The following is a 21,389-nucleotide window of genomic DNA, read 5'->3' on the forward strand; positions in this document are numbered from 1 at the left end:
GTCCGTGTGAGCGCTGGTGTTGGGTTCCTCTAAGTGAGAAACACACGCAGAGACACTAAGAGTGCAGGCTCTCCGAGGGCGTCACTCCGTGACCTGAAGATGCCTCAGATCAGCTTCCTTAGAACCTTTGTTTCTGCAGGGACCGCGAGTGGCTAACGTTTGGGGACAAAATTTCAACTCAACTAAAGTAACTGAACTACGGGCCGTGAGCACATCTTAGAGGAATCAGGTTTCAAATTCTCACCTGGATCCTCTGAGAGTAACATTCCCTTCTCTAAAACTAAACATCTAGAGTAAAAATGAAAGCCCTGTGTAACTCTGCCAATCAGAAAGGGTCTGATTTTCTGTTTGTAACCGGCGCCTGGCCCAGGGCCCGTCCTCCACAAGCTCCTCCCAGCCTAGGTGGCAGCTCCGAGCGGACTGCGGGGAGGTGTGAACAGCCGTGTCTTCAGGTGTCGGGAATTCGTATCCAGGGGTGGAGGGTCTCGGGTTTCTCACTTCTCCGTCAAGGGAAGGAGGCTTGTGGCTGGGCGGCCGGGGCATCTCCGGGCGGGTTCTGGCTTCTACGGGAGAGCTGGTTTGCAGGCGGGGCCTGGGGCCCCCCACGCTCTGGAGCACGGCCCTCTCCCTAGGCATGCTGTCGTCTTCCTTCTCTTCTGTCGCTCCCCAAGGATGGAGACTGACCACCGAGCTGTCCCTACCGTCTGTCACTGCCAGTAAGCCAGGAAGGTCCCAACGGCTCCTGCCCGCAGAGCGCCTACTTGCACTCGTCCCTGGCCTTCATGCGGGCAATGAAGGAGTAGCTCTTGTTCCGGCGGTAGTTCTCGTAGGGGTCGTCCAGGGCCACGCCCACACCCTTGTACTGGTCCCACTTGTCCCGGACGTCCCCCCCCTTGATGGGGTCCTGGATCCCTTGCTCTTTCACGCCGAGGCCACCAGATCCACTCCAGCCTTAAGAAGAAAGGGGGGAGGGCAGTTACAACCCACGGAAGTCGAAATTTGGCCCATTTATCCATGAACTTAAGCAAGACTTCACGTGCAGAGCTGAATGACACGCGCCCGTGTGGTTTTACACACGTGAGGCGGCTGCAGTGAGAAAGAACGTGCAGCGAGAACTCGGCGGGTTCACCCTTGCTAGTTCTGGCAGCGAGCCGGAACCTTCTCTGGCTCCCCAGCCCTGAAAGCCCAAAGCAGGTGGTGGTTCTTCCCAGGAACCTTACCCATTTTCACCAGCATCTGATGTCCTTTGTTCTCTTCCCCGAGCCTTGAATCAGGTATAGGAGGTGCTGAATTAGAACCCAGACCAGCCGAGGAACTAAAATTAAGACAGGTTACGTTTTTTAAAAAAGAGTCGATACATTTATTGGAATGAAAACTCTGAGAACATTACAGCGTGTGGCGGACGTGAACATTCACCAGCGTTAGAGGGGCACGCGGGGACACACACACATCCCGGCTCTCTAGCCGCCTTCTCCGTCATCTTCGGGTGCCAGGTAGGGGAGCTCCCTCCCCTGGGCCCTGCCCCACACCGAGCAGCAAGGGCAGGTCGCACGGAACCCCCGACAGGCTCAGAGACAGCCCGGCTGCTACCTCACGCTTTACGACATTACCATCAACAGATAAGAGCGAGGCGTGAGACGAGGAGGCACCGCTGTCACTGTGCTAGGACTCGGGGTCCCTGAGGGGCCACCTCAGCATGGGCCCCCGGGAGCGCATCTTCCACCGACAGGTCTCCACACTGACAGCAAAGCGTCAGAGGGCTCCGGCGCGACCAGCGGTCACTGGACAGTTAAGACAGAAATCTTACGGCGGGGTGGGGCTCCTGGACCGCGACCGACGTCTCCTTCCTGGGGAGTAGGACTTGGAGCGCGAGCGGGAGCGGGAGCGGGAGCGGCTGCGGGACGAGCGGGAGCGGCTGCGGCTCCTGCGGGGAGGACAGAGCTGGCGGTGGGCGGCGGCCACGGGCGCCCCACAGGAGCCTCGGCGGGCGCGCGCGGCCCCCCCGCCTACCTGGAGCGGGAGCGGGAATAGGAGCGCGAGCACGAGCGCGATCTGGACCTGGAGTACGAGCCTGATGACTTGGACGACCTCGAGTTGGAGCGGGAGGAAGAGCGCCCCCGGCTTTTGGATCTGCTCCGGGACCGTGAGGGGCCGCTGCAGAGAGAGGCCTGGTGAGCGGCAAGCCCCGAACTTTCCGGAAGACCCCAGGCGGGCGGGGCTGGGTGCAGACCTGCCTGGTCCCCTCAGAGGACCAGGCTCCCAGCGCGCGGTTGATCACGCACGACGGCAAAGCTCTCCTGGGCTAGCGTCTTAGGCGTTAAGGGGGCCCTGGAGGAAAACCCACCGCAGACCCGAGCAGAGACAGGACCGCCCTCCCTCTGGCCCGGTGGGGGAGACAGGACAGCCCAGGCATGGCTGGATGGCGGGTCCGTCAGGGCGTCTGACGGTGGCCCGGGCAGGGGCCCACTCTGGCTGGGGACGCGGGCCCACCGCGTGCAGGAACCCACGTGCTCACCTGTTGCGCTTTTCCTGGCCCTTCCTCCGCCGCGCCCGCATTTTTGCTCGAAAGAACTCATAGAGGCCATTCTGCTCCCAGCCTTCGCTGTAAGACAGGGGCGTTTCCTGTGTGACCCTGCCCGCCTCCCTCCCGCCGGGAACTCAGGTGCAGGTCAGCAGGAGTAAACCCCAGCGGACACGCGTCCGGGCGTGCAGCCCCCCTTCCCTCCCGCCCTCGCTCGGACGCCCAGCGGGGTCCGGCACCGTGCGGGGAAGGAGAGCGGCAGGGCGCACGCCTGGCTCCTGTGCCTTTTCCACATCGATGTTTCCCAGAATAGCTCAGATGGCTCCTACGGCCTGTGATCTAACTAACTGGGGACAAGGAGCTCTGACTCCTAGATGGACAGGCCTGTGAACCAGCACCAGGCAGGAGGCAGTTCTAGCCGGACTGGTGACGAGTCCGCTGGAGGGTGTCCTGAGGGGGCTCGTGACAAAGCCTGGGGCATGCGACTGCCAGCTTCTGAAACACGCCACGCCGGAGACGGCAACTTGCCCCAACGTGTCCCCACCAGAGAGGCCCTCCACTGAGAGCTGCCGTACGTGGGACACACGTTACCCACGGCCAGGGGAGCGACGGGCCCGAACTCGGCCTGGCTTTACAGGCCGCCCCCTTCCTCACCTGGGCCTCCCACCACCCCGGGTCCCCGGGCAGAAGGCACCCGTGGGCATGAAGCAAACTCGGGGGGAGGTCAGGCCAGGAGAGGAGACAGAGGCCGCCCCCCCTCCAAGTGCCGTACCTGTTCCTGGGCCTGTCGTGGGAGGGGGGGCTGTAAAAGGCCTCCACGGCCGCCAGCAGCCTCTCGCTGGGCGGCATGGGGGGCGGGAGGCGGATGTCTTTTGGGTCCAAAGGCTTGTACTCGTGGTCTTCCAGCTGCAGTGGGGAACACAGCTGTCAGCCCCCCTGCCAGAGCCGCCCTCAGGCCCACCCGGCGTGCTGCAGCGACCAAGGAGCAGGGCCAGGGGCACACAGGGTTACCCCATGCCCATGATCTGACTCCTAAGTGAGGCGGCAGAGGACTTCCTTGGGGCCAATAAAGGCCTCTCCAGAAAACACGTGAGACACAGCCTCCAAGCTGAGGTGACGGAAAGACCCCTCGGTTTCCTCAGACACGATACGGGTCCCAGATGCCGCCACCCGCACACTCTGCCCCGTGCTCCCGAGTCCTACCCCGGGACCCCCACGCAGGGAATCCGCTCGCCAGAAGCCAGCTCAGCTCGCCCTGCTGCCCCAGCGTGGCCCTTCTCAACCTCCGGTCTGATGGCGGCTCCTCCCTCAGGTCTCCGGAGCTGCTCCCGATCGGCCTCGCCGCCCTCGCCGCCCCCCGGCGCTGCCCCTCCCGTGGCCCCCGCAGGCCCAGCTCAGAGGCCGCCCCCTTCTCTGAGAAAGCCCTCCACTGTCGGCCCTGGACACGGTAGCTTCCCAGGGCCAGGACCAAGAGGGACCCGCACCTCGCACCCGGCCCGGCCCACTCAGGCCACAAGGCGTGCAGCCCACCGGGAGGGACGTGCGGAGCAAGCGGAGGGCACACAGGCCTTGCTCATTTTGCCTCAGGAATTCAAGATGAGGAAGAGGCACCGGCTCAGACGCATTCCCACTGACTAGTCCCGTTCGCTGGGCGTAGCAACAAGCGGGAAGGGGACCTGGGAAGCAGCGTCTGCCCCCTGCCGGGAAATGGGCGCCACGCATGAACTTCTCATGGGGAGGCCGAGGAACGGCACGAGTGTGTGCTACGAAGCTGGGTGCTCGCCGTGGCGACGTTACCTTCACGAGGGGGGCCATGAGCCCCGCGGGCAGATCGAAGTAGGGCACGTTGGGCACCAGGCTAGGGTCGTCGTGGTTGATGTGGGGAGGGCCCTGTCGCCGCATGTGGGGGGGCTGCCCATTGAAGCCATGGGGAGGAGGGCCGAAGTCGGGGTGCTGGGGCCCACCCCAGGGTGGGTGCTCGTTGATCCCAGGATGAGGCATGCGGTGGCCAGGGTGGTGGTGAGGGGGTCCCATCTCTGCAAAACAGAAACTCCTCTCAGGCCTACTGGGCAGTCGTGCGCTGGGTGGTGCCCATGGCGCAGTCGAGACATCCAAGGGGACGAGTGCCCGGGCAGGGGGCTTCGATGAGGGGGCCCACACCTGCCTCTGGGCAGTGCTGTCCAGCACTCCTCTCCCGCTGCTGCTCGCCGCCCGGGGTGATGTAGCCAGGTGGGGAGGGGCCGGGCCTGGGCGGACCTGTCCTGCACCCACAACACGACCCAAGGTGGAAGGAGGAACAAGGGAAATCACAAAATCTTAAAGTAGCAACATTACGGGCCGAATCGGTATTGCCGTATTTGGAGAAAGGGCATTTTAAAAAGGTGATTCGCTTGAGGTGAGATCCCGCAGGTGGGCCCCGATCCGACGTAACTGGCATCCTGCTAAGGGGCACGGGAAACCGATGCGCCCAGAGGGAGGAGGATGTGAAGATGGGGAGAAGACCCCATGGTCTCAGATTCCCAGCCCCCAGAGCTGGGGGGAAGCCACCCGCTGGGAGCTTTGTTACCACAGCCCCGGGAAGCGCGTACCGGCCATATGTGTGCTCGGTGGTCTCAGCTCAATTTGTAGCCGAGAACAGAGTTTAAAGTAAAAATAGAAGCAACAAGAGAGTAGAAACGAATTTTTCTTGAAAAAAGAAAAATCAAAAAGTCTAAAGATCCTTCAAAGAAAAGCAATGAAAAAAGCTGGTGAAAACAGCGAGACAGGGAATGGGGAAGGGCCCCGCAGGTGCCGTGGGTCCTGAACCCCCTGCCCTGCCCGCCCATCCGCTGTGGGGCTTGCGAGTGACTCTCCTTCCGGAGGGCCCTTATCCTTCCCCCTCCCCGGGTGTGTGGGCAGCGGGAACGGGACCTCACCTCTACGGCCGCCCAGTGTGTGCCACGTGCCTGCACCCAGGCTGCCCGTCTTGTCTCCCCACTTTCCCCAGGGCCCGGACGGGGCTTCTACACCATCCCAGGACCCCCCCGCCCCACCCCGCCCCTGAGTCAGGGGACCTCCCAGGTCCCGCAGCGATGACGTGAAGCAGCACCACCCAGGGAACAAGGGGCAGGATGGGGGCCGGTCCCTGCGGAAGGCACCCTGGCACTCACCAGTAGGGAAGTCCCCCTGGGGGTAGTCGAAGCGGTGAGGGTAGGGCGGCCGCTCAAAGGGGTGCCGCGGGGGGAAGTCGTCCTGCATGAAGCGGGGCGGGAAGCGGTTGAAGTTGTGGGGGTGCGGCGGCTGGTTGAACTGTGGGTGCTGCTGGTGCGGCGGGAAGGGGCCCCGGAAGTGCGGCGGCCGCTGCATGCGGAAGGGCGGCTCGCGCTGGCCCCCGCCCCATGGCGGCTGCTCGTGCTGGCTGTTCCAGGGGCCCTCGAACTGGCTGTTCCAGTTGGGGTCGGGCTGGCTGTTCCAGGGCGCGTCGCGCTGGCCGTTCCAGCCGGGGTCCCCGCGCTGTTCGCCCCACATGCCCTCGTGGCTGTTGTTCCAGGGAGGACAGTGGGGCGGCCCGCCCTGATGGTGCGGGTAGGGCGGCTGCTCGGGAGGCTGCAAGGCAAGGGGCGGACGTGAGCCCCTCCCGAGGCCTGGCCGACTGCCGGCCACACATCCGTGGCGCGGCTCTCCAACCGTGGAGGCGACCTGGCCCCGGCCCCGGTGCTGCCTCCTTCGCTGTGCCGTGCAGCGGAGGCTGGGGTGCCTGGGCTCAGACACCAAGGGTTTCCCGTGCCCACACCCGAGCTGGGCAGGCCCCCAGCGCCAGGGATCCCAACACTCCCAGCTCGGCTGCCTGATCCGGAAGCTGCCCGGCGCACTCCGATTCCCGCGCCCCTGGGTGGCCGGTGCAGAGGTGCATGCCCCACGGCTTGCAGAGTGCAGGGAGGAGCTGGGCCCCAGGGACCCACGCGACAGCCCCTTCCCTGTCACGTTCCCCCGTGCCCTGCGTGGTCTTCTGGGTCACCTCCCATATTGACTACTTGCTCTCAAATCCTGTCGCAGGAAATGTCTTTCTGTGGGTGGGAGAGAACATAAGCTCTGGATCTCAGCTGCTGCTGTGAGACTTAAAACTGGGATTTTAACCCCAAACTCAGGGCCAGGGTGGGATATGCCTAGGAGTGGATGACCAGGGGGCCCATCTTCAGGGTCACAGCTGGTTGGCCCTGTGGAATGCCCACAGAGGCGGGCCTGGGCCACACACACCCTCAGGTCTTTCAAGAAGTCAGAAAGCCAGGGGGCGCCTGGGTGGCTCAGTTGGTTAAGCGACTGCCTTTGGCTCAGGTCATGATCCTGGAGTCCCGGGATCGAGTCCCGCATCGGGCTCCCTGATCCGCAGGGAATCTGCTTCTCCCTCTCCCACTCCCCGTTTGTGTTCCCTCTCTCGCTGTGTCTTTCTCTGTCAAATAAATGAATAAAATCTTTAAAAAAAAAAAAAAAAGAAGTCAGCCAGATTCTAAATATGGGAATTATTTCGGAGTGCCTGGGTGGCTCAGTCGGTTAGGCATCCGACTCTTAATCTCAGCTCAGATCATGATCTTGGGGCCGCTGAGTTCAAGCCCTGCACTGGGCTCCACGCTGGGTGTGGAGTCTACCAAAAATCTAATCAAATCAAATCAATAAGTCAATATTTTAAAAACGTTACTTCAAAATGTGTAAGATCCCACGTGGGCAGGCCAGGCCAAGAGTACCTCTGCAGACCCTCAGCGAGGGGACCCTTGTCATCATGAGCCCATCCCACAAGCCCCCAGAAAGAAGGCTGACCGTGGAGACACCTACACAAGGGGTATGAGAACTGTTCCCTCATCAGACGGCGCCCATAAAATGCCTGATACCACATGGCTCACAACTGGCATTCATAGGTGGGAGCTGATTTTACGGATATACCTAATCTTTTGTGAAATTAAGTAATCTCTTCTCCTGAAGCTCAGGTATGGGGCGGGGAGGGGTACAATGGGCAACTCAAAGCCATAAGCCCCATTTGTCAGTCCAGAGCAGTCTCCCTCCCGCCCTCCCCAGTCACCTGGCAGGGCCGCAACCACTAGGCCCCGTCAAGGGGAAGGTGGACGTCCAGGAAAGGCCCGGGCTGTGCCCAAAGGCTCCACTGGATCAGATCCAGTGGCCAGAGAGCAAGTGGATGCTTCCAGCGTTTCCCAGTCATGCTAAGCTGGATGAGATGACCCCTGCCCTGGCCTAGAAGTTTCTGACCCCAAAGAACCAGAGGGAGTGACCAGCATCTCTGCCCCAGAAAGCACCACCAGCCCTACATGTCCGACCTTCCCTTTCCTCATGCAAGCACAATGTTCTTTCCAGGGAGACAAATGTTGGCCCCGTGCTGGCTGAACCAGTTAGAAAGTGGACGGAAACCGCTCACCTTGCTGTATTTGACCATTTGAAATTGCCCAGCCCTCATAGGAACACAGGAACCAATGTTCCTAAGAGGTCCGGGTGGTCAGCGCCGGTCGGGTGTGAAGCCCTGACTGTCCTGGCCTGCCCCCACCCGCCCAGCCTGGGCCCCGCTGCAGAAATCTCTGCTTCCCCAGCAAGCCACTACCAGCCCGCTGAACCACACAGGAGAGGGTCCACCCGCCCCCACAAGTCTGGGAAAATACCTGCTGCTGGCCCCAAGGAGCAACGGGATGAGGCTGGTCAAACCACGGGGGCTTGTTGGGTGGGATCTGATCGTGGGGCCCAGGGCCCCGGGGGCCGCCAGACGCAGGATCCTGGACTCCTCCCGAGCCGTCATACTCAGAGGAGCCGGGCATCTGGATGGGAGGCTTGCTGTCATCTAGAGCCAGGCAAGAGGGTGGTTAGCAGAGGCAATGGTCAGCGAGCACCGCCTGAAACCATGTTCAACAACCATCCAGGACCAACCCAGGCTGGGCCTTTACATCTCGGGAAATCCTTGCTGCATGAGCCCACCCGAAATTGATGGCCTCCAGGAGGGCAGCGAGCGGCGGGGAGGCTGACCTCCCACGGGGCACGCCCCCTTCTTTGAAACCTTAACTTACTCTGTACCTATTCTAGCTTGCTCAAAAATTTTCATTACTGAATTTTATTAAAAACCCTTTCCGTGTCTACTTGAAAGATCATTCTTTCCCACCTCATTTGTCTTATGAGACTTCTAAGTGCTAAACCATCCTTGCACATTCCTGGGGCAAATCCTCTCTCATCATGGTGTATCTTTTTTAATGCTTTGCTAGATTTCAAGTGTTAAGTATTTCTGCATCTTTGTTCAAAAGGAGTGAGTGCCTGATATCCATACTTCCTTTTCTTTGTCCATCTGGTATAAAGTTAGCCTGGTCTCGAAAGCTGATTTGGGCAGCTTTTTCTCTGTGTTCTCTGGAATGGTTGTACAGGAAAGGACTCCCCTGAGCTGTAAGGTTTGGTGGCATTTGCCTATGAAATCCTTGGGCCTGGTGTTTGGGAACAGGTTAGAATCCGGCCCTAGAACCGGGCCCACAGAACCAGAGCCCTTGTTTGGGGGGAAAAGGCTGCTTTCTTGGAGCGGCCCCCCAGGGAGCCCCGTACCAGGCTGGGTGGTTGGCGGGATGGCAGGAGCGGGCGTGGGGGCCGGCGGTGGGGCAGGTGGCGGCGGGGTGGCCTTGACCTCGGCCTCCATTTGTGGCATCTGAATTTGCTGCTGCTGCTGCTGGGCCAGGCTGTTGACGAACTCCTCGTGCTGCGTCTTCAGGGTCTGGATCTGCTGCTGGAAGGCGAGCTGCACCGGCTGGACCACCGAAGAGTACTCATTGATGAGTGTTGCCTGGCAGGGAGAGCGGAGAGCAGCCGGCACTCGGGATGGACTCTTCGGGGCCTGCTGCCGAGTCCCACCCCTTCTGGAGCCACTCAGGGAACAAGCCCTGGAAAGCCCGGGGAGCTCGGAGCAGTACAGTCTACACAAGCACAGAGCATCTCACTCCAGCCCAAAGCTGGTCACGAGGATGCTAGATTCAGCGAGGTTTGGGAGTCCCTGCTAACGGGAAGGCGCAACGACAGCCACACCCTGTCCTATCACACGACCGTTACAGACACGACCTGGACAAGCGTTCCAGGCCGCCGTCACGGGCCATGCCGCTCACTCGCCACCTGGCTTTGAGCAAGTCCCAACCTCGCTGAGCCTCGGTTTCCTCAGCTGTAAAACAGAACAGTAACAGGACCCCCCTCCAAGAATTTTGGAGGAGAACTCAGTGAGGTAACGAGAAGGGACCAGGGCAGCTGAGTAAACCTGAGTGGCGGTCACCAACTCAGGAGGGACAAAGCAGTTCACACCACTGTGATAGGCTGCAATAAGTCTGCTGCTTTATTTAACAACAAAAAACGGGGGGGAAATTTTAAAAGCATAACACGCATGTTCCTCACTGGCCTGAGTATGAAAGCTTCTCCCCTGTGGGGAGGGGGGTGTTCCAGACCATCACACAGAAACGGTCAACACAGCTTCCAACATTCAGCCAGATCCTTGCAGAAAAAAACGACCGCTCTCAGCCTGAGAAAAGGGGGCATGAGCTCTACCTTTTCTTCTAGCAGCTGCGGATGGGGCCGCGATGCCGGCACCACAGCAGAAGTGACCAAGGAGACCTGGCCGGCCCCCCACCCCCGTCCTCTGAGCAGATGCCTCCCCGGAGAGAAGGCAGACGTGCACACGGGGAACGCTGCCTACGCACAACGTGACCGCGGCAGCCTAGACGACACCGAGGCTTGCTTACGCTTCCGTTGTGCAGAAGCCAGCCCGGAGGACCAGAGCCGACGGGCCAAAGACACCGCCAGTAGCTGTGCCTGGGCAGGGCAAGCTGGCCACAGGGGCGCCAGGAAATGCAGTCCGGCGGGCTCACCTGGGAAGGGCTCACTGGTCACGGTGGATGGGACAGGAGCCCCCAGAGGCTGCTGCTCACCACCAGTCCAGACACAGGTGGGAGCCTGTCTGGAAAATGCTACCTGGCCTCTGAGCTCACCAGCCCACCAGCCGTTCCCAGCCCCTCAGGCGGGGGCTGCAGGCCACCTGACTTCCGGGAACGTGCTGTGGTGGTGGCCGCCACTCCCTCTGCGGATAGCCACCCCGGTCCCAGGGCGCCGTGCGGGTGCGGAGGACACCCACCTGGTACTGGCCGAGCCCCAGAGCCGGGCTCTGAAGCTGCTGGATGATGGAGTCGTCAAAATAGCCATTCTTCTCCCAGAGCTGCAGGAGCTGGGTGTGGGGCAGGAGGGGGAGGCCGCGTCAGCAGGAAAACCAGCGTGCCCCGTCCCCCCCGCCTTCCCTCTCCCAGCTGCCCCACGTACCCGGGCGATCTTTTGCTGCTTGTCCTCCTCCACAGCCAAGAAGCTGGTGCAGTAGATGGGCACCACGACTTTCTGCAGGGCGGCCAGCAGCTCCCTGGCCTGCTTGCGCTGGCTGTGAGGGAGAGACCTTCCGCGCGTCAGGGCCCTGGGGCGGGACCCGGCCACGCGCCCGTTACCACTGCGGCTCCAGCCACAGCACCCTCTGCCTTCTCGGGACGCGGGTTGGGCTCCCTACAAGACCTGTGCTGGCACCTGGGCCCAAGGGACAGGCCGACAGCAGTGGGAGGAGGCAAAGAGCAGCCTGGGGACGTTCAGAGCAAGGGCTATCACCCTGGTCTCATCAGAAAAATAAGCCTTCCCTCCCGGGGTGGCGCAAAGACACACGGACCCACGGACCCGAGGACCGTAGGAGCCCCAGCTGTCCACGTGGCCTCCCTCAGCCCTGTCACCCCCTGTGCACAAGACCTCGGCTTCAGCCCCGCTTTCGGGAGGCAGAGGGAGCGTGCGGGCACGCCAGGCAGCCTGCTCTCCCATCCTCCCGGGGGCGCTGCAGAGGCCCCTGGGGCTGTGCCGTAAGGCGACAGAGGCCGATGGCACGCATGTGGCCTCCTGGAGGAGGATGCGGTGTCGGAGGCGAGCAACCAGAAGCCCTCCCAGCACCAAGCTCACCAAGGGTGCTCAGAGCCAGCAGTGAGTGCGGGGCTGGGACGCCGGGACAGGGAGGGGAGGGGGACAGGGTGAGCGGCACGCGGCTTCTGGGCAGAGCACAGCTCAAGAGCGGCATGGCTGGACAACTGCCAGCAACGGGCCATGGCCCTGCATAGCTGCCCTGGTCAGCAGAGCGGCTGGTGGAAGCAGGAGAGCCAAGAAGGTTCTGAGCAGCTGCTGACCTCCCAACAGCAGAGAAATAGAGGGACGAGGCAGGGAGTGGCCAGTGTGGCACAGGAAACGGGGCGCAGAGGGGCGGGGACCCGGGCTGCGCACACACACAGCAGGAGATGGAGCAAGATGGGGGAAGGGTGGGGGAGAGGCAGAGTCTGTTTCTGCTGCTCTCACGGGAGCCGTCCCCTTTGGCCAGGCCAAGCTCAAAGCCAAACTTGACAGCCAGTCCGGACGGCTGAGCGCCAGCCTCGCGAGCAACGTGCGCTTCCGCCGGTCCCCTCCCCGGGCCTGCTCTGGCCCAGGTGTCTGGGTTTGTTAAGTGAACCTCTATCATAAGGGACCAGACGCGGCACAGGAGCAAACACCAGCCTGGCCTTGGGAGGGCTGGGGGGAGGGGGGCTGGGGGCTGGTCTTAGCGGGGTGGGACAGAGGGTAGCAGAGAGGACCCCATGGGGGGGACCCTGCAGCAGAGTCAGGTGACAGGGCGGCGTCTGTGCGTAGATCACGCGAAGAGAAGCTGGCACTGGATACAAACGGATGCGGAAAGACACCCAGAGGCTGCCCCAAGGAGAGCGAGGAGGGGACAGTGGCCCAGGTGAAGTGAAGGGTCCAGGGAAGAGGCCAAGATGTATTGGGGTGGGCTGTCCTCCCGACGGAGAGCTCCTGGCTCAGACCAACCCTCCTCTAGGGTCTTTGGACAAGTGGCCCCCACAGTCCCAGGACAGGCCAGGCTACTGAGCACAGCACGGCAGCCCAGTAGTGGGCCAGAAAGAGCGAGAGGAAAGGCGGGGTCTGGCGGGGCCCTCACCAGTGGTGCAGGACATCGTTGATCAGGTAGATGAGGTGCAGCCGCAGCTCGAAGTGCGCCCCGTCGGCTGTGATGCGGTTCCGGAGGTGGCCCGCCATCAGCTCACAGTGCGGGGGGGACTTGGCATTGCTGAACATCCAGTTCTTCCCGGCCTGCAACAGCCAGGCTGACGGTGAGCCGGAGCGTGTGCAGGCGCCCGGGAGGGTGAGGGCACACCCCGAGGGCGTGGTGTCCCAGGGCTCAGGGGCACACCGAGGCTGCCGCCTGCCTCCTGGCTCTGTCTCGGCCCCGTGAGCAGCACACCTCGCCCACGTGCTGTCCTGCCCACGGTGCTCACAAGGGAAGGGGAGGGACAGATAGGGCTCCCCTAGAGCAGTCCCAGCCTGCAGCGGGCTCCCCCCCTCAACAGGAGCACCAAGTTCTGGGAGCACCCCCCCCCAGCCCCCACCTCCCCTCACCGAGATGGCATCTTTGGTACACGTGTCGATGATGGGTTGCAACAGGTTGTCAAACTCATTCATGTCCAACTGGGTCTCCTCCAGGAGCTTCTGCATCTGCTGCTCTACGGCGTGGGCCACAGCCGCGGTCACCTGCTCCTGGGAGGCCGAGCAGGATGGAGACTGCGTGAGGAGGGACCTCAGCCCAGGACTAGCCTGGTCCATCTGTGCCCTGCCTCCCAGCATCAGGAGGTCACACTCAAAGCCTGACACAGGTATCTGGGACAGTCATGGTCACGGCCATGGACACGGCAAGCAGAGGATAAAGCAAGACAGGACACAGCAGGAAATGACGTCTGACCCGAGGTGACGGATAGAAAAACGAACACCCAGAAGAACGAGGAACCTCAGCAAATCAATTCAACAAAAACAAAAAAAACCGAGAGATAGGTGTGGACAGACAACATCACTGAGAGGACATCCAGACTGTCGCCAGTCAAGGGAAAGGAGAGCCACCGCACTAGCCATCAGGGACAAGGGGCCCCGCACTAGATCCACGCACTGGGAAGTGGCCGTCGGGCCTCCCGGTCCCCCATGAGCTCTGTGTGGAAACAGAGGGGGAAATGGACGGGGAGCTTTCTAGAAGGTTTTCGGCAAAATCACGGTAATTTTACATCTGTATCCAGTAATAAAAGCGCAGCTAGTGTTTCAGAGATCTTATTTTTTACTTGTTTTGTTTTTCTGGCAATTCATCCTGTTGCACTCGGCCAAAAACTCAGACGATGACAAACCAGGACGAAAGGGTCCTTCCACATGACAGCCTGGGGCGACCTAGCGAGGAGCCGGAGCCAAGGGCACCAGAGGTCACCTGGACTTCACTGTTACACAGTTTCCAACGTGCGCCACTCCCCCAACCTTGGGTGTCCATCCCCGCACAAAGGGTGTCGTGCATCAAAGAGCTTGTGGCATGATTTCACCCACAAGCAGCAGCAACCCGTGCCCAGCATCAGGGGTCAAGCTGAACACACCACACGTGGCGGCAGCCCCATCCTCCTGCTGACGAGTGGTGAGGAACTCTTCTGATGTACGAGGCAGGCGCAGGCTGAGCTCCAGGTAGCCAGCTCAGGACTCGGAGGGGAAGCGGGAGGGGAAGCAGGAGGGAGCAGGGAAGAGGAGCGGGCCCGTACCTGTCTGAGGGCTAACAGGTGCTGCTCCTGCTGCTGCAGGTTCCACTGGCTCTGCTGGATGAGCTCGTCCATGGATGGGGCTCCCTGGGCCGGTGGGATGGGCGCAGCCGGGGCCAGCGGGGGCTGCGGCAGGGGAGGCAGCGCCGCGGCCGGCTCCAGCTCTGGGGCCTGCTGCTTGCAGATGACTGGCGGGAGAGGAGGAAAGGCGGCCCCCATGAGGAGGTGGCCCCTCGGCTGCTGCTCAGGCAGCTCCAAGCCAGAAACTGCCCCTGCCGATCCTCGCCACCCACAAGAGGACCCCGGTGCCGCACTGCAGCCCCCTCGCTCTGCGCCCGGCCCCCCACTCACAGGGCCCGAGCCCTGGACCCTTTCCGGTGGGACGTCACCTTGCCCCTCTCCCGCCCACCATCTGGCCTGGCCCAGCGGCCTTCCAGCTGAGACCAAGCCCATCCCCCTCCACCCCTCACCCAGGCCGGAGCCTCGGCTGAACCCAGACCACGGCCACTGGCGGACAAACGGCCCTCCCCAAGGGTGTCTCTCGTGTCCTGTCCCCGCCACCTCCTCAGCAGCTTCTGTCTGTAAAAACTCTCCCTTTGCCCCCCGGCCCTCTGGCAACGGTCTTATAGCTGAGACTCATCTTCAATCCTTCAGCTCCCGTTTAGGTCGGCCCATGGCCGTCTGGCTGTGCATCCCCACCCCGGGCCACTGTGGACATCCTTCCTCAGCCCCGTGGCCCCGTCTCAGGTCCTTGTCTCACGTGGCCTGTGTGGCCACCCCCAGGCCCCTTTGTCTTCCTCTGCTGGACCCCTGAATGCGGGGATGCCTGGTCTGCCCTCTCCCCTGGGCCAGCCACAGGGCAGTGGGACACAGGAGCTGCGAGGCGGCAATTACTGTGTGCAAGCCACGCTCCTTCCTCTACCGTCTCCTGGAGTCCTCGCGCGATGGATCTGATCACGGACCAGACAGCCCACTGACCTTCCAAAGGCACCGCACACAGGCCCGCGTGTCCTCTCGCCACGTGCTCCCCTCCCCACGGCCCCTCCCGGCCCCCGTGGCTGGCACGGCTATGCCCACACCCGGAGCCCAGAAGGTCCGGGCACTTCTTTCTCCCTTGCACCTCGCACTAACAAGCCACCCCGTGTAGTGAAGTCAGGCTCCTAGATGACACTCCAGCCTGTGTCCCTGCCGTCCCTACAGTGACTCTGCTGTCACCTGCATCACCCTTGGAACTGATCTCCCTGCGTCGGGTCCCGCCCCTGTACTTCTCAACAGCACGGCCGGAGGCTGCTGTTTCACGTGCGGTCTGAGGGCCGGCCCTGGGCAAAACCCGGACCAGTCAAGTATAGACGTGCCAAGGGTTCCTTCTGGCACCTTTATAGCAACTCGATGTTTCACAGATCACGTTTTATTGTATTTTGTAAAAGTGTACTTTCCACAACAGGTTGGAAGTTCTACAAAACGAAAAATAAAAGCTAGTCCTTCACGGGACTTTGCAAAGCGCCATTCTAGAAAAGCCTCGGGGCTCACTCTTCTCAAACTACCCAGGTGCAGCGCCAGCTACAGTGGCTAAGCCCGCTCCACGACCCAGTCCTGAAATCCTCCAGGGCCTCCCCAAAGCTTCCGGGAGAACTCCTAAGTCCTTGGCCAGCCAGCCCTCCCTCCTCTGCACCCTGGCCTGTCCACTCCAAGCATCCCCCTTTCTCTGGGCTTTAGCCACTCTGAGCTATTGCCCCCCACTCCCAGCCCAAGGCTCTTTCCCCGGCCTGAACACTTTTCTCTTCTTTGTTTCCATCTGGCTAATTCGGACACATTCTTTAATCTCAGCTGAAACGTTGTTGCCTGCAGAAGGCATTTCCTGAACCCCCATCTCCCCCTGCTAGAAGCACCGTATCCTTCCCCCCATTACAGTACCAAGTCCTAAGTGGCGTCTGATTTCTGACCCTCCAAGGAGGGAGTGGGCTCCCCTTGCAGGGAAAACAGTGTCTTACCTCACTGTCACGCGAGCCAAAGTCTTCCTCTGCCAGGTTATGCCACCCTCATCAATATCCGACTGATGCCCCAGTTAATGAATTCTACCCCTTAACCCCACTTGCCCCCATGCCCACTCCCTCCTACTCAACCTGCTGACCTAATTCAGACCTTACCATCAACGGCCCTGTTCATTCACCTGCAGACCTCCCCAGTCTGCAGCCTCCACTCACGCCCCCTCCAGCCTGTCCTCTACACTGGCCACACAAACCTGACCCACCTCTCCCTTTTTCAAACTCTCTTGTGGCTTTCCACCGCCTATAGCAGCAGTTTTCAAAGTGATGTGCTAGGGCTAAGGAATGGTTGCTCCAAAAACACTTAAGTGCATACAACAATTTGCCTACAATTTTAGGCAAATCTCCCCCGCCCCCACCTCAAACCTAACTGGGCACCAGACGAAACCCTAGACTGTGGGAGAAAACCCGAACTTTCCCCCTGGCATTTACCACTCCAGATCAAACCCTTCCCCCCTCTACACACGTTCTATGCTCCAGCCATGCTGGGCCTCTCATGATTTCTCTTACCGCTCCCTAAACACATTGTATTTATTCAAACCACAGCACTTTTGCTGTTTCTCACAAACTTTTTATCGAACACCTACTAAGTCCCATGTAGTAGGGCACAACAATGACCCAAACAAGGTCTGGTTGGCCTCAGGGAGCTTGTAGTCTAGGAAAGATTCACCTTTCAATGCCCATCTACTTGGCAGCCCCCTGCTCATTCATTCAAACACTGTATCTAGAAATGTGGTATGGAACAAGACAGATGTGGGCTCTGCCCTCAGGGACCCCACCACCTGGTGACTATTTATCTATTATTCAAAGGTCAGCTGTGATTCTTAAACCCACCTTAAACTCTTTGAGGGCAGGGCTGGCATCCTGATACCCAACCCGGTGAACATCGATAAACATCTGACAAAAATTAAAACCCAAAGAACAAGTCTTTTGGGTCTGGACTGCAAACACCTGAAATGCACAAAAATCTTGCTAGACCATCTACACAGAGAGCTCACAATGGGTGCTGGACAGTGCCTGCCAGGAGGGTCCCAGTCCAGCTTCTCTCACTTCCACCCTAGAAAACACCGAAACAGCCACTCTACTTCTGCTGACCTAAGTCATCACATCTGCAAAAAACGATAGAGAAATCCCTGATCCGGAGCCCAGGAGAAGGATCGATAACCTCATTCTCCATTACACTCGGGCCCAGCAGCCGCTAGGTGCAGGGCCCTGGGAACAGCGGAAGGCATCAAGAAGGCCCAGCTGCCCCATTTTCAGAGCGAGAGCATGCGGCCCACAAGAAGGCGGTTTGTGGCAGAGCCCGAACTGGAGTCGGAGAAAGGAATCGCTCGAAGGGACGGCCTGAGAGCTGGAGAGAACTCACGCTGCTGCTGCTCCAGCGCCAGCTTGCACTTATAGTAACTGTAGAACTCGCCTCCGAACAGAAAGGAGAATTTCGGGTTGTCCTTTTGCTTCTCCATCGTCATCTTCTCAAACTCGGGCCCGTTGCGAGCCACGAACTGGGCCAGCTTGTCGATGACATTTCGAAGTTCCTGGTCTGGAGGACGGAGAAAAGGCCACGCGGGGCGTCAGCGAGGGCCGCCCAAATCCGGGAGCCCTGGTGTCCCAGTCCCCGTCCGCCGGGCCGGGGTCCCTAGGGTTGGGCTCCAGAGAGGCCGCCCTTGTACGGGTCCCGATAGGGGCCACACGCGCGCCGGGGATGCGGGGACCCGCGGGAGAGGCCGCAGGCGAACCCGGGAGGCCGAGCCCCGCCCCCTCCTAGGCCCGGAAACCCCGGAAGGCGGGGAGGGCCAGGAAGGGATTCCAGGGAGAGAGGAACGGTCCCCGAGCCCAGGCTGGGCCTCACCGTCGGGCGGCAGAGGCATCTCCATGGCTCCGGCCGCAGGGAACGTCCTCCGGCGCCTCACGATCGCCCACCAGCCCCGTCTGCGGAAGCCGGCCGGAAGTGGCGCGAGGGAGCCGTTTACGGCTGGCCTCGCGGGCTGCTTCCGCCCTCCACTTACGGCCGTCGCCGGGAAACCGCGGAAGTGAGGGCAGAAGGCCCGCGGGAAGAAGCCGCGCGAGGCCGGGAGCGCGGTAGGGGCTCGCGATGCGCACGCGCAGGGGCTTTCCCGCGCTTGCGCGGGGTGGGCCGATGTCGCGCTACGCCCCGGAACGGCTGGAACGGCGCAGACTACCGTTAGCCACGGCCGCGGCGTCGTCTCGGCCTCGCGTCATAGACGGAGGGCCTGGCAGGCCGCGTTCTCCGCTGGACCAGGACTCTGGGGAGTTCCTCCCCGCGGGGCTGCGGTGAGAAGACTACGAGGTGAGGTGCGTCCGGAGAGGTTCCCGGGCCGCGACGCCGGGAAGTAGAACCGGGAGGCGACGGGCGTGGAGGGGATGGAACTGGGCTATTGAGGTTCCCAAGATCCTCCCGCTCAGTTTCTTTCGCTCGACCCAACGCTTTGGTAAGGAAGACTTTGGGGCGGGGGACCTCTCCACCCCTGTCGGCCTCACCCTGCGTCCCCCTTGGGACTCGCCGGGCTTCGGTGCAGTCATTTGAGCGGCGTGGAATGAGCGCCCACGACCTGCGGGTGCCCGGCCTTCTAGACTGCGCGCCCAGAGCGCACGGCGCGCCTTCCTCAGAGATGCAGTCACATTGCTTCTCAAATGACGAAGCGAACGTGTGCTCGTGGTGGGGAAAGAGAACGATGGCAAGCCGCAGTAAATGTTAGCGTAGACTGGACATCCCCGTAATCCGACCTTCCTGAGATTGCCATTGTTAACACTTGGTTGGCTATACCTCCCTATTTTTTCTACGCAAATAAATGTCCATATATTTCAGATACATTTTTTCTTCTTTTTTTGGCTCCAGACTTACTCATTTGACGCTTATGGATTGCCTCCTGTATGCAAGATAATGCCTTAGGCCAGGAATTGACACACTTATTCTATAAAGGGCCAGATAGCAAATATTTAGGCCATGTGGGCCAAGAGGCAAAATTGAGTATATCATGTAGGTACTTACATAGCCGAAGAGAAAAATACCCTTAATATTTTTTATTGGTGGCATTCAAAATCTAATAAGTAGTTTTTAAAATACAGGTCTTCTAAGGAGAAGAACGGAATGCTTTTTTGCGGTTCTAAGTTGGTCTTTCCTGTCATTAATTGATTGCAAATGTTCACTAGTAAAGATTATTCTCGGTTCACAGAAAAGCAGGCGGGGTGTGGTTTGTGATGGAGTTGGGCCTGAGCTCTGCTCTCCTGAGCCTGTAGTCTTGGGTAGGGGGTGGAGACCTGTAAATCAGTAAACAAATACGTCATTACAATGGTGTTAAGGAAAACAGGTTTTTGATAAGGGAGGAGGGTGGGGTCTGCCCCTGGGAAGTGAGGTTTGCACTGAGATCCTAATCAGGAGCAAGCTACGTGATACTCCAGGCAAAGGGAACATGTGGGATTGATCTGTTTAGTATAAAGCTCAGTAATGTGGATAGTGTGGGTATTTTTACATGCCAGTAAAGATCTATATCGGGGTTTTAATTTGTGATCTGCCTTGGGTGGAATTCAGAGATAGCACACTGTTGTACCTGTATGTATTTTCGTGAGTTAAAGATACATGGCATTTTTCAGATTCTTAATAGGATCTGTGAGCCAAAACGGGTTAATGAATCTGTGTGGTCATTTTTAATGACTGCATAGGACAGTGTGGTGTGGATGTACAGTAATTCATCGAAGCCAGACTCTGTGGAGTTTCTGGGGTTGGTTCCATTTTTAGGCCGCTACTAAAAGAGTTTTAGTGTAGGATGTGCACATTTAATACTGATAATACTCAACTGTCCCTTCAAAAGATTGTAGACTCGTGACCACTTTATATATTCACGTCTTAATGTTTAAAACACCATTTATCTGAAACAAAACACCATTTATCTGAGACTGAACATTTATCTGAGTGGACTCATTTCAGTGGGCCAAATTAGAATCCACTGGTCCGAAGAAAGCAGTAGAGTTGCCAAAAGTAGAGGCTGCTGCACAGATGGTCTCCAGGAACCCGGAAACACAACTCTTAAGGAAACAAGTAAAATATACTCTCCTGGATGGGATGAACTTGCTGAAGTTCAAGAGGCAAAATGGAAAGAAGTTAAAGCCATATGCATTCCCGCTTTGATCTGCAAACATGCTGTGAGAAATTTATCCCAAATCAGAAGTATGGGCTGCACTGTGCGTGGCAAAGTTATCCCATAAAATGGTGTTTAAATGTGCAGCAATAGGGGTTGGTTAATTACAGTGTATCCCTTTAGATTACTACAGTATCATGTACACAGACACACAAAGTCAAGAGAGAGTATTTAATAAGGGGAAATGTTTTTGGCACATTTTTTAAAGCAGATTATAAAATAATATGCATATGCCAGTTGTGAAAAAAATGTGTATATATCTTCAGGGGCAACTGCTGTGTCCAGTCTTTCGTGTGTCTTTTCAGAAATAAACTGTATTCACAAGCACATTTATATAGCAATATATTTTGGAAATTGTTGTCTCTATACATAGACCTAATTCTTTTTGATGTCTGTATAGATATATCTTTTAGCTTTAACAATTACTTTCAAATTTGACAAATAGACAATCGACGTTGTTATTAGAAAAAGTCGTGGGTGACAAGGAACTCCAGGCCCATCCAGACCTGTGGTCTCAATAAAGACAAAGCTTGGTGTGACTGTCACCTTGTTCCTACAGTAACAGAACCCCCTGTGGTCAACTAGCTGAAGGCACGGCGGAAGGAATGATGTGGGAACAGAGAAGGTCCTGTTCCATCCTGGAGCAGCACCATTTCTCGGGCCTGATCACGTCGCCGAGCAAGCCTCTGGTCACACAGGAGTTGCCCTGGGGAGACAAACAGGAGTATTCTCGTCCTTGGAGAGGACACTCCCAGGTATGAGTTGGGACTGGTGTCTGAACCATGGGGCCACACGCAGCGTGAGCTCTTACTCTCTGCAGGAGCAGGCCCTGACTTGTTGGAGCTGCAGGGCAGACTACAAAGCCACCTGGTCGCCCAGACAGGGTGGGGCTCCTTCAGGGTCTTAAACCGTAGTGGTGTGGCCCAGGCAACTGAAATGAAAGGATACACCTCGGATGGCACTGGCTCATCTTACAAATATATGACAAAGGTGAGGCTAAACAAAACCGCTCACTTTATCTTGGCTGCTTTGCAGGGCAAAGGGCCCT

The 21,389-nt window shown here is 59.1% G+C and overlaps 2 protein-coding genes and 1 long non-coding RNA gene across 6 annotated transcripts in view; 2 read left to right on the forward strand and 1 right to left on the reverse strand.

The window, feature by feature from the left end:
• Nucleotides 1-8,170, forward strand: part of C1H19orf44 (chromosome 1 C19orf44 homolog) — a 23,439-nt gene extending 15,269 nt beyond the window's left edge. Inside the window, exon 10 of the mRNA XM_081814895.1 lies at nt 7,865-8,170. The gene's annotated coding sequence lies outside the window, so the exon portion shown is untranslated. The remainder of the gene's footprint in view (nt 1-7,864) is intronic.
• CHERP (calcium homeostasis endoplasmic reticulum protein) lies at nt 84-18,173 on the reverse strand. Of its 2 annotated transcripts, none has more exons than XM_081814865.1 (17): nt 18,034-18,173; nt 17,551-17,724; nt 14,143-14,327; nt 12,977-13,114; nt 12,519-12,670; nt 10,829-10,940; nt 10,647-10,736; nt 9,083-9,317; nt 8,164-8,339; nt 5,671-6,106; nt 4,319-4,557; nt 3,294-3,427; nt 2,516-2,602; nt 2,011-2,154; nt 1,808-1,924; nt 1,221-1,315; nt 84-951 (listed from the first exon to the last, which is right to left on the reverse strand). In XM_081814865.1, exons 1-17 carry the CDS (start codon nt 18,056-18,058, stop codon nt 758-760), a joined length of 2,733 nt encoding a protein of 910 aa, XP_081670991.1. In that variant the 5' UTR covers nt 18,059-18,173; the 3' UTR covers nt 84-757. The 2 variants fall into 2 exon arrangements, with proteins under 2 accessions (XP_081670991.1, XP_081670987.1); XM_081814861.1 differs by having other exon boundaries at nt 10,829-10,973.
• A 65-nt stretch (nt 18,174-18,238) lies between these two features.
• Nucleotides 18,239-21,389, forward strand: part of LOC115937673 (uncharacterized) — a 29,808-nt gene continuing 26,657 nt past the window's right edge. For all 3 annotated transcript variants that reach the window (XR_014143767.1, XR_014143764.1, XR_014143766.1), the window contains exon 1: nt 18,239-21,096. This is a non-coding gene — a long non-coding RNA (uncharacterized LOC115937673). The remainder of the gene's footprint in view (nt 21,097-21,389) is intronic.

Source organism: Leptonychotes weddellii, chromosome 1, assembly GCF_054177405.1.
Source record: "Leptonychotes weddellii isolate Sample4059 chromosome 1, ASM5417740v2, whole genome shotgun sequence".
Lineage (NCBI taxonomy): Eukaryota > Metazoa > Chordata > Mammalia > Carnivora > Phocidae > Leptonychotes > Leptonychotes weddellii.

What these genes read in the sequence shown, in the direction of transcription:
- CHERP (XM_081814861.1), bottom strand. Translation starts at nt 18,058, where the DNA reads ATGGAGATGCCTCTGCCGCCCGACG. An exon ending in CTCCTTGGGGCCAGCAGCAG is followed by an intron (nt 6,107 to 8,163) that starts GTATTTTCCCAG and finishes CTTGCCTTGCAG; the next exon opens with CCTCCCGAGCAGCCGCCCTA. An exon ending in CCAGGGGGACTTCCCTACTG is followed by an intron (nt 4,558 to 5,670) that starts GTGAGTGCCAGG and finishes TCTGTTTTGCAG; the next exon opens with AGATGGGACCCCCTCACCAC.